Source organism: Mobula hypostoma, chromosome 3, assembly GCF_963921235.1.
Source record: "Mobula hypostoma chromosome 3, sMobHyp1.1, whole genome shotgun sequence".
In the NCBI taxonomy this organism is placed as follows: Eukaryota; Metazoa; Chordata; class Chondrichthyes; order Myliobatiformes; family Myliobatidae; genus Mobula; species Mobula hypostoma.
In genome coordinates, this window is record NC_086099.1 from 139,917,471 (window position 1) to 139,935,073 (window position 17,603).

The 17,603-nt window shown below is 38.2% G+C and overlaps 1 protein-coding gene across 2 annotated transcripts in view; it reads left to right on the forward strand.

Annotated features, from left to right (window-relative positions):
* Positions 1-17,603, forward strand: part of vwde (von Willebrand factor D and EGF domains) — a 239,477-nt gene that overhangs the window by 64,984 nt on the left and 156,890 nt on the right. For both annotated transcript variants that reach the window (XM_063042310.1, XM_063042311.1), the window contains exons 2-4: positions 10,422-10,606; positions 11,692-11,923; positions 17,528-17,596. In XM_063042310.1, coding sequence (XP_062898380.1) covers positions 10,422-10,606; positions 11,692-11,923; positions 17,528-17,596 — 486 coding nt within the window. The remainder of the gene's footprint in view (positions 1-10,421; positions 10,607-11,691; positions 11,924-17,527; positions 17,597-17,603) is intronic.

Genomic DNA, 17,603 nt, shown 5'->3' on the forward strand with positions numbered 1-17,603 from the left:
AAATTCAATTTTAACCTAATTTAAACCAATAATGGAACTTTGACACTAATATTTGAAGTCTAAACTTGATAAGAATAATATGCAACAGTCGTGGGCGCATATAAAAAATCTGTTAAGTGAACACGAGGAATTCTGCAGATGCTGGAAATTCAAGCAACAGCTCTTCCTGGAGATACTGCCTGGCCTGCTGCGTTCACCAATAACTTTGATGTGTGTTGTCTGTTAAGTGAAGATGCTTTCAAAAATAATGAAATAAGAAGTTTCTAAATATTTAAGAAAAAACACAAAGAGCAGTAAACAGCAAAAAAAAACTAAATCAAATTAATTGGTGTGACCACCCTTTTGCCTTTAAAACTGCATCAGTTTTCTTAGGTAAACTGTCATGCAAGTTTTATGATAGAATTGGCTGCAGTGCTGTTCCAAGCATCTTAGAGAACTTCCCACAGTTCTTCTGCCGACCTTGGCTCACTCATTTGCTTCTGTCTCTCCAGGTTAGCCCAGACAGCCTTGATGATGTTGAGATCAGGGCTCTGTGGAGGATCTTTGTGGCAGAACTCCTTGTTCTTTGTTTCGCCGAAGGTAGTTCTTTTTGACCTTGGCTGTGTGTTTGGGGTCATTGTTCTGCTGCAGAATGAAATTGGGACTGAGCAGAGGCCTCCGTGATGGTAGTGGGTGAGGAATGAGAATCTGCTTGTATTGAGGATTCCATTAATTCTGACCAGATAACAAACCCCATTTGCAGAAAAAACTCTTAAACCTACAGGGAACCTCCACCATGTTTCACTGCTGGCTGCAGACACTCATCCACGTAGCACTTTCCACCTCCTTTACAGACAAACTGCGTCCTGTTTGAGCCAAAGATTTTAAATTTTGACTCAGCACTTGCTGCCACTGTTCAAAAACTCTTTGTGTTTTTGTGCATTGGTCAATCGCTTGGCTTTGTTTCCACTTCCAAGGGATGGCTATTTGGCAGAAACTCGTTCATGACAAGGCTTCACTGAACTCTAGAGGGGTGTACTTGGGTTCTAGTGGTTTCTGTGAGTTCAGTGCTGGATTTTTTCTGCTTTAGAAGGAACATCAGTTTGATGCATCTCTTGTCTGCTGCACTGTTTCTATGGCCAACTACTCCATTTCTGGTCCTCAAGCTTACCTGTTTCTTTGTGCTTGTTCAGATCAGCTTTGACAGCACATTCTTGTCTGTTGCAAATTTCTGCTTGGGAGAGACCTTACTGATGCAGGATGACCACCTTGTGTCTTGTTGCTTTGCTCGCTCTTGCCAAGGTGAAAGAATTGATTATTTGAAGATTAAACTGTCACCTCTGACACATCCTCACCTTTTTAGTTTGATTCTCCTTTGGCCAGGTTGATTCAATCCACATCATTTCTGTTACATTTAATCACTTATAGTTCATTCAATTCTATGTCATTGATCATTGGCACCTGTTTGTTATCTTTGTTTAATCATGCACTGGCTATATATCTGCACAGTAATCAAGTTTTTATTTGAAAAATGGTTTATTACTTAATATGCTACTTTCTTTAACGAAATACAAAAAAATTCTCTTAACATTTAATTTTTTTGGAAGATGAATGTTTGGAAAGCTGAAATTTGCCCTTGTCTTCTGACACACTAATGCAGAAGACAAATAATAAACATCTAATACAGAATTAGTATTAAAAAAATCTAGGGTGCCTAAAACTTTGGCACAGTACAGTATATAGTTTGGTTTCATCATATTTTCAAAGGTGACAAGTTTGAATAAAATTCTCTCAAATTATTATGTCATCGAATTGTGAATGTGTCCAGAAACTTGTACAAGATAACTTGTAATGATATTGGCTCAAAGGTATTATGTGAATAATAGATGAACTCAGGATCTGACAACAGGGTTTTAATATTTAATGTGATATCAAAATAACTAATGGAAAAGTAGGCAACAACGGATGTTGCAATTTCACCAATACTTTGAAGTTTAAACTAATAACAGTTATATTTACTCACAAAATGAATATATATCTAAAAATCGTACTTAACTATGCAAGGGGTTTTTGATATAAATTGGATTTTAAAAAAAAAACAACCTTTTCCAAATAGTGTGATGAATTAATAGAATTGCTATAAGTACAAAGATTTCAAGAATCATCAGGAAGAAATGTAATAAGTAAGTGAAATTGTGATTCTAGTTAAAATATTTAATAGAGGAATTATTCAGACAGAAAGGGAATATTTTCTGTCCGAGAAATATAACTACAAGCATAATTCTGCACAAGTGCATCTCAACAGTTTAACTGGTAATAAGCCTTTTGACCTTTAAAAGGAATTTTATTACCTCCATTGTGCAGAATGCAGTGTTTTGAATATGAAGTAACTATGAAATGCCTATTTTTACAGAACTACTTGTGCAACTAAAAGATTATTTGACAGCTTTGTATTCCAACCACAGCTAGTTGTGAGTGGTGGCAGGCAATTAAACAGCTAAATGGAAGATGAGGCTCCAACCAAGAATATCCCCATTATTAACAATGAATGTGCCCTGTTTCTTAGTGCTAAAGAAAAGACGGAAGCATTCAGAGATATTTTCAATGAAGTGCCAGAAATATGAACTTTCTTAGCTGCTGCTTAAGCTATCTGCCATCATAGAAACCGGCTTCCACAAATTTTGTTTCTTCTCAGAAGGTCGAGATATAGCTGGCTATGGAGCCAGGTGTGGTTTTTTTTTGTCCTGAAAACGTGAGCTTCAAAATTAGCTGTGGCTGTAGCTCAAGCTGTTCCAGTTCACTTAAAACAATGGCATCTACCTATCAGTGTAGACTATCGCCTAAATCCACCTCATTCACAATTAGAAGAACAAATCTAAATCTGATTAAATCACAATCCAATGTGAACTGCCAGTCATTGTCAAAGTGATGCAAGTTCTTATTGACACTGCCAAGGTGAAACAGAAGTCATTAAGTATCATAGGGCAAATACTCCAAAGGCTGAAGTCCTACCTTGCACAAAGGGAGAGATTTGTGGTTGTCGGAGGTCAATCATTATAGCCACAGGGGAGGACATTGTTCCTCTAGGCTGTGTCCTCAGCCTAACTGTCTCTGGTTGCTTCATCAATGTCTTAACTTCTGTTATACAGTCATAATTGTTGATGAATTCTAATGATTCCATTACATTCAATCCCATTTGCAGCTCCTCCAAACAAAGCAACTTGTGTCTACAAGTGACAAACTGAAACAGTATTTAGCCATGGACTCCTAAATGATGGGCAATGGCCACCACCAACAAGAGAGAATCTAATGACATCGTAAAGATGTAGAATCATTGTAATCACTGAGGCTTCCCACCAATACCCTGAGACCACCCTTGATCAAAAACTCAGTTTGACTGGTTAGGTAAACTCCATAGCTTCATGAGCAGATTAGAGGTTAGATATCCTGCAGCAAGCAGCTCGTCTCCCGATACCAAGCCTTTACACTACACACCTGCTTTAGTTCTCCCTCGAAACAGCAGTTCAGCCAATGGAAATTCACTATTATGGAATTCACAAATCGATACCAAAAAATCAGATACAGAATAAAAATTTGCTCTCAAAGTCTTTGTGAGAGGGAGTTAAGGTATAAAAGAGTTAACATAGAGTTGTGGACTTTTCCTCCAGGCACCTCCCTCCTTATTCCCAGAAGGGACCTTCTCAAAAAAGCAACATACATCATCAAGGAGCCTCACGATTTGGGTTATGCCATATTTTCAGCTACCATTGCACACCAGGTAGAATCCTGTACTCCCACACCACCAGGTTTAAGAGCCACAACTTCCCTTCAACTATCCTTTTCTTGAACTAACTGGCAACATCCAAACCAGTTTAGTAACACTATGACCAGTGATCAGTTTGCACTAAAATGGGCTTATTAAATAGTGTTCTTTCTTGTAAAAGTTGTGTACAATTTGTTTTTCTTGTGAATGCTGCTTACATTTTGCCAGGTGCTTATGATACTGCATTCAGTTGTTTGATGCATATGTGAACTTGGCTTTGATCTGAACATTGACTTTTGTTTTGAAATAGCATTTCTTGATGCATGTGGCATAAAATGTGCTTTGCATTACAGAAAATCCCAATACAGATGCTTTTCTGGGAATACGGCCTTTCTATAACATTGGAAGTGTGGGGTGCCTATATTCTTGAGTGTAACATCTATTTAAAAAAATAAAATTTATTGGAGATTACGATAATAACAACCGATTATACTGGGAAAACTATTCTGGCACAAATGCATGAGCATGCTGTATTAATGGAGCTGTAAAGTATCTACCCAGATGCATTTCAGGAATGTGATGAATTGCTCTCCCAACGCCTGGATTATTTGCCACTGCAATTCTAAACATCCAGCAGCACCTAGGAAAAAGCAGCCTCTTTTGGTACCCTGTTCACCCCAGAAGTATTCTTTCTTTTCATCACTGGTACACATTTGTTTGGTGTCTATCATTTACAGTGCATAATACGCTGTAGTTGCTCATCAAGGCCACCTCGTAAACCACCAAAGAGGACAGGGGCATCAGAACACCACCACCTGCAAGCTCCCTTTCAAGATGTATACAGCCTAACCTGGAAGTATATTTCTGGTCCTTCATCACTAGGTTTAAATCCTGGAGCTCTTCTGCAAACAACACTGCGGGAATACCTGTACTTTCACCTTCACAGGAAAAATGAAGTGGATGAAGAAGCTGGCACTAAAGCATATCCTCAAAAGGCAATTTTGCATCCTGAAAATGAATACAGAAGAGTATAAGAAAGACACAAGTGAACTGTTGTAAAATAAAATTCCTTCTGGAAGGATATCAGCTACAGAGTAAATAACACTCGTTAGAGAATTGATATGTTAAGGTGCAGTTGATTGAAACACAGTGGCTTGGAACATAGTGAATGAAGAGCCACTGATGAATTTTCTTTCTTTTAGGGCACTCTTTAGAAATTCATCCATTGAATATATTGTCCACGTTAGTAACATGCATTCTGAACTCAGATACACTTACCTGTGAAGGCTTGTATTCAAAAATAAGAATAACGCTATGATAATGACTTAATTTGCAGGCTATACTCAATGATTAATAAGTTTTGCTTTGGAATTGCTGGGAATGGATAACAGTTAAAAATTTGAAACTCTCAAGCAAGCTGCAATAACATCCGGACTGCTTTAATGGCTCGTGACAGCATTTGGACAACTTTCAGAGGGACTCTAATGTAAAACTCAAGTCATTTATACAGTATTCATTCTTCACATTAGTCAATATGTAAATATGGATGTTTGTAAATACTCATAGGATAGTGCATGTGTTATCATGCTAGATAGAGATCCAATTCCCAACTGGTTTTATGTGAAGAAAGATGCAAACTGTAGCTAATGGGGTTTTCCTCTATTTCTATCAAGACTATAAGACATAAGAGCAGAATTAGGCTATTTGGCTCATTGAGTCTGCTCTGCTATTACCATGGCTGGCCCCTTTTTCTCCCACCTCAACCCCAATCCCCAACCTTCTCCCTGTAACTTTTAATGCTGTGCCTAATCAAGAACCTATCAATCTCTGCCTTAAATATGCCCAATGACCTGACCTCCACAGCTGCCTGTGGTAACAAATTCCACAAATTCACCACCCTCTGGCTAAAGAAATTTTTCCACATCTGTTTTAAATGCATCCCTCAACATGCATGCCTCTTGTCCTAGAATCTCCAACCATGGGAAACATCCTTTCCACATCTACTTTGTCTAGGCCTTTCAACATTCGAAAGGTTTCAATGAGAGTCCCCTTCATCCTTCTAAATTCTAGCGAGCACAGACCCAGAGTCATCAAATGTTCCTCGTATGATGGTCCTTTCATTTCCGGAATCATCCTTGTGAACCACCTCTGGGCCCTCTCCAATTCCAGCATGTCTTTTCTTACATGAGGAGCCCAAAACTGTTCACAGTCCTCAAGGTGAGGCCTCATCAGTGCCTTAAAGCCTCAGCATCACATCCCTACTATTGTATTCAAGCCCTCTTGAAATGAATGCTAACATTGTAATTGTTGTTACTTGCTCATCCTTCATTCTTTTACAGGTGACCCCTTCCTAATTACTAATCTAATTCTTTTAGGTTCAGGTACTTGTGCAAAGTAAATTTGAATACGTCCTGTAAGGTGGGGTTTTCTTCAGAGCACCAGAATTGATGGTTGTTTCTAGTGAGATCTCAAGTAGAAAAGCAAGATACTATTTGAAAATATATATATAATATTAGGCTGCTCTGGTTAAATGTAAAACTGTATGAGAGAGCAATAAATCATTCTCTTCCATGAGGGTTATTTATTAGGTTTGTTCTTATGATTGTACAAATAGAATTAAGGTTTTTTTTTACTGCTTGTCGCTTCTCAAACTAGCTACCGCATGCACTTCCAACTCTGAATTTATGTGCTACCAGTAATCAGTCATTGCCTTACAGTTGTTTATCATCACACAGATACTGATGTGGTTATTCAGCATGTTGGATTTTCATCAGCGATGACACTTTATCACCACAAATCTTTTAAAAAATTAAATGTCATGATTTTCTTAATTTTCTACAACCAACCCGCTGAATGTTCATAATAACCTTCAGTTTGACGTGATAGATTGTTTCTTGTTTCATGATTAGCATACTGTTAAACAGCATATGTTCACTCTGATGATGTTAATGAATCCTTTTTTAAATACATGATCGAGATCTTCATTTTTTGCTCTATGCACTTTTTAAAAAGTTTTCATTAATTTCTGCTCAATTAATATGTACCTTTCCATTTGTGACATCACTTAAGATAATTTGGATTTCATAACTTTTTGGATTTTGGAATTTCGAATATTACAACTTGTACTACAAACCCCATTTCCAGAAAAGTTGGGATATTTTCCAAAATGCAATAAAAACAAAAATCTGTGATATGTTAATTCACGTGAACCTTTATTTAACTGACAAAAGTACAAAGAAAAGATTTTCAATAATTTTACTGACCAACTTAATTGTATTTTGTAAATATACACAAATTTAGAATTTGATGGCTGCAACACACGCAACAAAAGTTGGGACAGAGTTAAAATAAGATTGAAAAGTGCACAGAATATTCAAGTAACACTGGTTTGGAAGACTCCACATTAAGCAGGCTAATTGGTAGCAGGTGAAGTATCATGACTGGGTATAAAAGAAGCGTCCAACAAAGGCTCGGGAGTACTTCGGAAAACCATTGTCACTCAACACAGTCCGTTGCTGCATCCAGAAATGCAACTTGAAACTGTATTACGCAAGGAGGAAACCATCCATCAACTCTATGCAGAAATGCTGGCAAGTTCTCTGGGCCCGAGCTCATCTCAGATGGACCGGAAAACTGTGGAACCATGTGCTGTGGTCAGATGGGTCCACGTTTCAGCTAGTTTTCAGAAAAAAAACGGGCATCGAGTTCTTCGTGCCAAAGATGAAAATAACCATCTAGATTTTTATCAGCAAAAGGTGCAAAAGCCAGCATCTGCGATGGTATGGGGGTGCATCAGTGTCCACAGCATGGGTGAGTTGTATGTATGTGAAGGTACCATTGACTCTGAGGCATATATTAGGATTTTAGAGAGACATATGTTGCCATCAAGGCGACGTCTCTTCCCGGAACATCCATGCTTATTTCAGCAGGATAATGCCACACCGCATTCTGCATGGGTTACAACAGCGTGGCTTTGTAGACACAGAGTGCGTGTGCTTGACTGGCCTGCTGCCAGTCCAGATCTATCTCCTATTGAAAATGTATGGCGCATCATGAAGAGGAGAACCAGACAACGGAGACCATGGACTGCTGTGCAGCTGAAGTCTTATATCAAGCAAGAATGGACAAAATTTCCAATTGCAAATTAGTATCCTCAGTTCCAAAATGATTAAAAAGTGTTATTAAAAGGAAAGGTGATGTAACACAATGGTAAACATGCCTCTGTCCCAACTTTTGTTGAGTGTGTTGCAGCCATCAAATTCTAAATTTGTGTATGTTTACAAAATATAATTAAGTTGGTCAGTAAAACTATTGAAAATCTTTTCTTTGTACTTTTGTCAGTTAAATAAAGGTTCACATGAATTAACATATCACAGATTTTTGTTTTTATTGCATTTTGGAAAATACTCCAACTTGTCTGGAAATGGGGTTTGTACATTTGTCTTTTATCTTTCCCATATAGTTTCAACCTTTTCTCAATGTGTTAACAATGAAGAAAGACATGTATAATGGTTCATTTCAAAACATTAAAAGTTCCACTGAACAATATGCAATTTATCAGAAAGTATTGTCAAAATTTATCTGCAGTGTGTGCCAGGCTGAGGAAGAATTAACACCGAACTGTTAATTCATTTCCATAGAAGCTGCCTGACCTGCTCCGTTCCTCCAGCACTTTGTATGTGTTGCTTTGGATTTCTAGTATCTGCAGACTTTCTCATGTGTATGATCACCCATTCTTTTGATCAGATTTCAATAGTCTAGTTAATATGCGCAGGGGGAAAAACTTAGACTTTATAGTTTTTTTTCATCAGTTCAGAATGTTCTAAAATGCTTTACAGTAGAATAAGAATGCTTTGAAGTATGGTTCAGAATCAGGTTTATTGTCTTATACATTAAATTTGTTGTTTTGCAGCAGCAGTACAGTGCAAAGACAAGATTACTATAAATTACAAAATAACTAGTGAAAGAAATAGGAATAATGATGTTGTGTTCATGGAAGTAGTTACTTGTAAAATGGAAAATGCAATCATCAGTTTATACACATTATAATCCTGCAAACAGCAGTGGTTCATAATGACCAGGTACCACCATCATACCAAAAGAAAACAGTTTAAGGGATAATATTTGCCAGGATCATGAATTATCTTTTTTCTAAAATAGCATGATAGAATATTTCACCTAAAAGATTTAAGAACTTATCCTGATGCAGACGCTATCTGAAATCTAGACAGTTTTTCCCCCTATATAAATGCTGCTTGACGTACAGATTTCATCCAGCACATTTTTTTTTGCTCTGGATTCCAGCACCCTCTGTCTTTTGTCTCAACTTTCACCCAGAGGATGGCAAATCTGACAATGAAAAGAATGAAGCACTACCAGTCTAGCTTTCTTGACATTGAAATGATCACTGACTTTCACGAGAATGCAATTGCCTTATTTCTCTAACTAAAACAGCAATGTGAGAAACTTTCATTGGATCAGGCTGTATCTGTGGAAAGAGGAAAAAGTTAATCTTTCAGGTCTCAGATCTTCATCAAAACTGGAAAGTTAAAAAGTAACACATGAAAGTTGCTGGTGAACGGAGCAGGCCCGGCAGGATCTCTAGGAAGAGGTACAGTTGACGTTTTGGGCCGAGACCATAAACGTCGACTGTACCTCTTCCTAGAGATGCTGCCTGGCCTGCTGCTTTCACCAGCAAATTTTATGTGTGTTGCTTGAAATTCCAGCATCTGCAGATTTCCTCGTGTTTGTGAAGTTAAAAAGTAAAATTGTTTTCACTAGTAAAGGAGTATGATGAGGGATAAGTCAAACAAACACAATATGTAATAAGCTGAGACTAAATAGGTTAATGGGGACAATTAGAAGCACAGTACACTTTGATTGCATCATTCTGGGGTACCTCTGTCTTAATTATTTGGTTTTCTGAGAACCCCAATTGGGTGGATTTGTATTCTTGCCTCTTCTGAAGCGCAGCCTAACCGGAAGATCTTGCTGCTAACATCCCTGCAAACTTATTTGATCCTCACTTTGATCAACAGTAACTTCAGAAGCTGGCTTATTGTGTTAGCCCTATTCCATCACCCAGCTCAATCAATGTGAGATTGAGACAAACGAGTCTGCAAATGCTGGAATCTGGAGCAAAAATAGGCTGCTGGAGGAACTTGGACAGCTCTGTGAGTAAGTATGGGGAAATGCTGGAGGGAAATTGTGAATGCTTTGGGTCAAGGTTCTTGCTCTCGCTATCTCCCATTTGAGATCTGTCTCTCTCTGTCAGTCTGTCTCGTTTACTCTGAGGTTTTCCTTTGGTGACCTGTAAGAGCCATTCAATAACATTTGATACTTCAGTAAACCTCCCATGATTTAACAATTTTTTTGGTTTATTTTGTATTTAAGGCAGGATTGATATTTTTGAAACCAAATTCATATGAATTTGGAAAGTTAAAGTCAGTATAAATTAAAACATCATACAGGGGGGATATTTAAGCTTAAACATTGTTGCAGAAATGCACTGTTTAATTTACAAACTCAGTAGGTCAAAAATCTATAGTCAGAAATAGTTTTTGAATGCCTATACCTTGTGCTTTTAGCTAACCATATCATCAATGAGGTTAGATAAAACAATTAATTATTTGGACAGTTATAGCAAACAGCCACTGACTCCCTTTCCATTGTCTGACAGCTCCTGAATGCTACCCTGGTGGTCACCAGCTTCTTCAGAACCCATACAGAAGTGTGGACTTTGATTCACTTCGGCTGCAGCAGTCAGCAATACAAGAGCTGATATGCGATCACTCTTTAACACCAGGATGGTATCGCTTTCAGATATTTGATAAGCCTGCAGAAATGCCAACAAAATGTGTAGAGGTATACAGTGCTCTTGAATCACTAAACTATTTGACACCCATGAGCAAAAGAGATGAGTATTTTCATATAGCAAGCTGAACTGTTTAGAAACTATATTGTTTAATTAAGCCATCCTGTTTCCTGAAAACCATGAAATGTGTCCACTCTAGTGATGTCAATTTTAGGAAGATTTAATGAGATCTAATGGAATACAGATGATCATTGCTAAATATTGACTTTTAGTGACTCAGATGCTCAAGTTTTAACTATTTCTGTTCTGAGTGAATTGATTCTATCTATTAGACCATTTCAGTACCATGAGCTAGGGCCAAAAAAAGCTCCCTGATGACCAACTGTAATCTGTTTACCTGTGAAATTAGCAGAGTTTAGCACAAAGGCAATGGAAGCATGGGCTGCTCTTGGAACTGTGCCCAATCTGAACTGCAGCTTCATTTCTTGATGTTTTTAAAAATGCATTTTCAAAAGAAGTTTTTTGTAACGACAGTGGCCCACATTTCGTTCAGCTATGCTGTGAAAATTGAAGGTTACTAGCATTACAAGTAAAACAAAATATATTTATTAAGTACCTTCTATGACCAAAGCCACTACCTTTGCTTAGTAAGCCATTTTTCAAGAACATTACATTCAAGAATGAACATTATGACTTTTGCTTTGCAATCCTGGTCAATCTTATAAGACTTGTCGTGGAATGAGAAAATTATAAATTTTGGGAATCATTTTGAAAGTTGTCCATTGGCCCATTAAATGTATACTTCTATGCACGAATGATGGATTTTCACAACTATTTCCCTAGATCTTGCTTTAGTAAGTACAGTTTTATAAATGACTGATAATTTGACCACAGTGGACAGACTGTATTCCAGTATGGACTGAAGGAATGTATAGACGATGAGGACATTTTCTTTTCAGAAAGGGAAGTAACTATGGTCATAATTGATCATGAGTGAAACCCTGACCTAAGAATGAAACACTTATTATTAGCTGAACTGAAGTTATTCCTCATTGTATTGAATGCAAAGTGGTTATACAAACTGTGGTAGGAAAAAAAATGTTGTTTAATTTAATCTTATAAATTCTCCCCTTAGATGAATCATTGTGGTACTCAAGCCCCTGTCTGGTTATCTCTAAGAGAGATGGATTCTTTGCCACAGCTTGGAGAGATTAAACATTTGACTGCCTGTGCAACTTGGCGGTTTTTCTTCAGTACAACAAAGGACTGTTGCCTCTTCCGAATTCCGGTCAGTGTCCGAAACTGCAGTGACTTTTTCCTGTACCTACTCCAGCCTACGCAAGGATGCATGGGATATTGTGCAGAAGGTAGGGGTGTGCTCTATATCTAACTCTCTATATCTCTGTCTCTGTCTCTATCTCTGTCTCTATCTCTGTCTCTATCTCTGTCTCTATCTCTGTCTCTATCTCTGTCTCTATCTCTGTCTCTATCTCTATCTCTATCTACCGCTAAGGCAGGGGTGGCCAACTTTTTACATTCCATGCATTATTTTTTTCACGCACGAGTTCAGATGCGATTTTTTTTTCACGCACAAGTTTGATATTAATGTATTTTTACAAGAATTGAATGGGGGTACAAGAGTTGTATGGCACAACTGAACTCGTGCATGAAAAAATTGATGCATGGAATGTAAAAGATTGGCCACCCCTGCACTAAGGTAAAAAAAAATAGTATTAATATTTGGAGTATTTTTTGAGTTAACAGAATATTACCACAAACTTTCTGTCATTAATTTTGCAAATAATTCTGTATATTAAGTCAAAGTTTGAATATCTTTTAACACTGAATTGATGTTGCCATACTTAAATACTGATGTGTTACTGACTACCATACAGCAGTAAGGTTATGCATGGTAGGTGTTTTATTTTTCTTCGTAATTTTTATTAACATCTGATAGTTCCTTTCATCAATCTGGGATGGAGAATTTGGAGGCATAAAATCCATTCAGATGGGGTACTGCTTCAGCAGTAACCTTTGGAAGGGGAATTATAGCTCTTCTTGTCTAATAGCTAGAATCTTCTGTATATGTGTTACAGGTGTCCCCCCGCTTTTCGAACGTTTGCTTTACAAAACCTCACTGTTACGAAAGACCTATATTAGTACCCTGTTTTCGCTTTCAGAACGTGTTTTCACTGTTATGAAAAAAATTCAGCACGCGATAAAAAATTCAGTGCGCGAAAAAATCAGCGCGTGATAAAAAGCAGCGCGAGCCCCGAGCAGCCGCTCTCCCCGGATTCGGAACGGCATTCTTGCCAGCATTGTTTTAACACGAGCCTGTGAGCAGTCGTTTGCAAGATGAGTTCTAGGGTGTCGGAAAAGCCTGAAAGAGCTCGTAAGGGTGTTACACAGCGTAAAACTAGACATAATTAAGCGTTTCGATTGTGGTGAACGAAGCAAGGACAAAATGAGTTTGGCTTGTGGAAGCTGACGAAGATGATGTTGAAGAGGTTTTGGTATCCCACGATCAAGACGATCAAGAACTGATAGATGAAGAGCTGATGCAATTGGAAGAGGAAAGGATAACAATTGAAATCAAATGAGTAATGATAAAGTACGACTTTAATTTTGAAAGGATACGTTGGTTTAGGGGATATTTGCAAGATTCTTTGAGTCCTTACAAAGAACTGTATGATAGAAAAATGCGCAAGGCTCAGCAGTCAAACAAGCCTTCCACATCAGCCACAACAGACGACGAACCTCGACCTTTGACGTCGAGGTGGGCAGTCATAGGAGAAGATGAACTGCCTGCCCTGATCGACGATGAGATGACACCCCCGTGTCCCACCACCCCAACACCCGGGCCCCGGACAGATACTGTACCGATTTGCAGAGAATGCAGCAGTAGCCGGGAGGCACACAGCACATCTTTAAGAAAAAAGCCGAAATAAACATGCTAATTAATTAGGTGCCGCCCCACACATAATTGTCGGCCCAGATCAGAGGCGATGCAATCGGCACTGATCTGGGCCAACAATTACGTGTCGGGCAGCATGTAATTAACTAGCATGTTTATTTCAGCTTTTTTCTTAAAGATGTGCTGGGTGTGTCCCGGCTGCCGCTGGACCCCTGCGTGCTTCGCGGCAATGTATCGGTTGGTGGCCCGGAGGGTGGGGGCCACTGCCCCACCCAGCCTGCGATGACTTAACCTAACACACCATCATCAGTGTGCTCTGTGCTGTCCCGATTCCGATAAGTGATACTACACTGTACATAAGTTATTTCTACTTTATATCAGCTGTGTATTTTTACGTGTTATTTGGTATGATTTGGCAGCTTCATAGTTTATAGATTACTGGAGAATGCTTGCACCGTGTTTTTGCCAACAGCGCTGGTGTGAGATTTTGTGCCGACGGCTCTTACTTGCGTAAGATTTTTGCTACGGAGATCTGTGCCGGCAATGATTGTGGAAAAGTATTTCTACTTTATATAGGCTGTGTATTTATCATATCATTCCTGCTTTTACTTTCTGGTACTGTTATTTTAGGTTTTATGTGTTATTTGGCATGATTTGGTAGGTTATTTTTGGGTCTGCGAACACTCACAAAATTTTCCCATGTAAATAAATGGTAATTGCTTCTTCACTTTACAACATTTCGGCTTACGAACCATTTCATAGGAACGCTCTACCTTCGGATGGCGGGGGAAACCCGTAAATATATTTAGTAACTGACAATAGCCTGTCCATTTTGAACTTGCAAGAATTTATGTAACAATCATGCATATTAACCAAATTAGCATGAAATTGAAATTGGTAGCATGTAAAAAAAAATTAGCTTTCACTGAATTCCTTCACACTAAGTTTTCATTTCCATTAATTTCAAAAATGTGTTCAGTGAAAAATACGTTGGTAATTCACTTTGCAATTGTTTGGAGTTATTGATGAAGTCCAATTTTGTTGTATTTAAATCAATCAGCTATAGAGATAATAAAAAAATCATTTATTTCTTTATTGGTTAAAAAATCCCCAAGAAAGAAAGAAAACTCAATTTAAATTGTGTTGGAAACAAGAACAAGTCTCCATGGATGCCATTCATTATGTAGCAGCTAGAACAATCTCATAAAGCACCACTGACTACCAAGTATCATAGGTGAACCATGGTATGACAAGGCTTATTTCCAGGTAGTGAGTTGTGAATCCAGATATTTGAGATTACTTTTTCTGGTAAAGGAAATTAATTGACTTTTTAAAAATTATATTAATCTCAGAAATTGCACTTTAATTTGAAATTGCTTCCATTTCCTTCCTTTCAATATCCTGCAGGATTTTTTTTTTAAAGATAATCTGTTGGGAGCCTTTTTGCTTCATAGTAAACAAAACCCAAACATCCAACAAACACCTCCATAGTTAGTAATATCTTTAATCCCAGTGGCAGCACCTTGGCTGACCTGCCCTTGGAACAGTATTGTGTTGAGCAATAAAACCTTTACGTGTAGCAGCAGCTATAGGTTCCTCAGACCAACATCTCAAGTTCAGGTTTAATTATCATGCAACCACACATGAATTCAGCCAAATGTAACACATTCTTCCAAAGTGAAGGTGCAAAAAACATTACCAACAATACATAACACACTGAATATAGCACATAGCATAGTCTGATAAAAAAAAATATATAGCCCAAGTCCATGAGTGGCATGACTGTTGACCGATGTTAACTTGTCCTGGTCCAGCTTGTTCTTCCATCGAGCGAGCTCTGGAGGGAAACTCCACTGGGAGGGGCCAGTCCCCAACCCAGAACAGATTCCAGCATGCCCACGGAGCCCTCTTCCACACGGCCTCAGCGCCTCCTCTCCTGGCGACTGCAGCAGGTGACCCTGAGGTGAGGGCCTGGTCCTTGCCTCAACTGAGGCAATGCAGTACCCCCACATTCGGTCTCACCAGTGAACCAGACATGCAGTATTCTATGTTGCCAATATCCAGCAGGATCTTATGACCACAATAAAAACCTTCAAGACAATCACTCACACCTTTTTTTGGCCCACACATCATCCAATGATACACAAGTCCTTGCGACGTCGTTGGTAATTTAAACCTTTCAGCACCCAAAGGAGACTTAAGAGATTCTCCTAGATGCTGGAAATCTTGAGCAACACACAAGGCTGGAGGAACTCAGAGGGCTAGGCAACATCTATGAAGACCGATAAATAATTGATGTTGCTGGCGAAACCCTTCACCAGTACCCAAAGGAGATTGACAGTACACAAATGTGAAATACCATGAAGAGGAGAGACAAAAAGAAATATTGGATAGATCAGCCTATGGAACCTTCTCATCAGAACTTCAGGGCATGACATATTTCCAGCTTTTCTGTGAAATATCTTGAAGTCTAGGGTATAAATTGTTTAACTGGATAGTGATCAACTTTATGCAAAACATTTGTGCCGATTATTGTTTTAGTGTAGCAGTGACAAATATCTTATTTGAAAAATGTTGATAATATACTGTGCTCCATGGCTACTCTGACTATGTAAAGCAAAGTGAATGTGCATGAACATGGGAATGCTGAAACAAACAGTATCAGTCTGTGCAAACACAAACAAAGGTTATTTTTACTTCAGCAAATATTCAGACAAGATATTGCACTTAGGATGAATAGAATACATTTAGCTAAGATGAAGTGAATTGAATGAAAAAAATAAGTCCTATTTTTATATTTTAACAGCTCTAAGCATTGAACTAATCTAGGACAAGGAGCTGGCATGAATGCAAAATTCACATCTGCTGCAAATTTGAGTTTGAGTATTTTAATTTTCTTCCCTTATTTAAATATGTAAACATTTTGTTGTTGACTTAAAACAAAATTGTGCAGGCACTTCCACCAAGGTATATTGTCAGTCTGGATATTTCTCTCAGCATTTCCAGTGCACGCTTTACCATAGTAGAAAAATTCCCATTTGGTCATTATCCAGTTGCACTAAATTCAGTTAGAAATGAGGCCCAAGATTAAACGTGTACCATGCTGTCATTCTCTTTAATGCTGGGCTTGGGTAAACAATCACAGGCTTAGTCAGGCCTGGCTATATGGGGGAAATTGAGGTTACCTTTGGATCAGGTGCTTGACAGCAATGGCAGAGCTCTGATACTGTTGCATGTGGAAGGAAGAGCCAGAGACATTACCTTTGGCCAACAGGGAATTAATCCAAGATTGTGCTCTGCTGGGGCGTGCCTGTCAGGAGGGAAGGAATCCAAGCTTTTTTTGTGGGCAAGAGTGGTGGAAAAGCTCATCCCCATTATTTTTGAATTAATTTTTGTTAAGACTTGATAAGTGACTCTCTCCTCTGAAGGACATTAGTGAAACTGTGTTTTAGGGCAATCTGTTAGATTGATGTTCACTTTTGAGATGATCACTTGTTATTTCAGATTTGGTTACTTTTAAAATTTAAATTTGTAGGGTGCCACTGTGGCAGTTGATTAGAATTACTAATTATCTGGAGTCCTGAACTCGCAATACAACTACAAAGCTACCATTCCTGAAATATAGTAATTGAAAGGCAAGTGAACAGTATTCCAAGAAACAAATTATGAATCTCAACAGATATAAAGAAATCCAGCACTAACTGCTGCATTATCTGGGAAAATAATTCACCAGATTCAACTTCATGTCTAATCTCTGCAGGAGGAAAATTGGATTTACTATTTACTTGGATAAGATTAATCAAACTGGCATTAGCGACTGTAAACATCGATTTGTCATTCTTAGCCCTGAAAGACAAGTAGGTAGCTACAAATTCCCTCATCAAGTTATGCTGAACACAATGAAAGAAGTGTCATTAGGTTGAAGAGCCAGAAGAGCTTTGTCATTCTGACAACTGAGTATAAGATGAGGAGCAAAAACAGTAAGAATTAATAAGGATAATGACTTAATTAATTTAGTGGAAGTGATCTCACTGATGTTCATTTAATTCTGTCCTAGTCCTGTCTGATACAGAAGATAAACACAAATGTGGTCCAGAGGGGATGGAAATTGGAAATGCTTGCAGAGGTAAAGG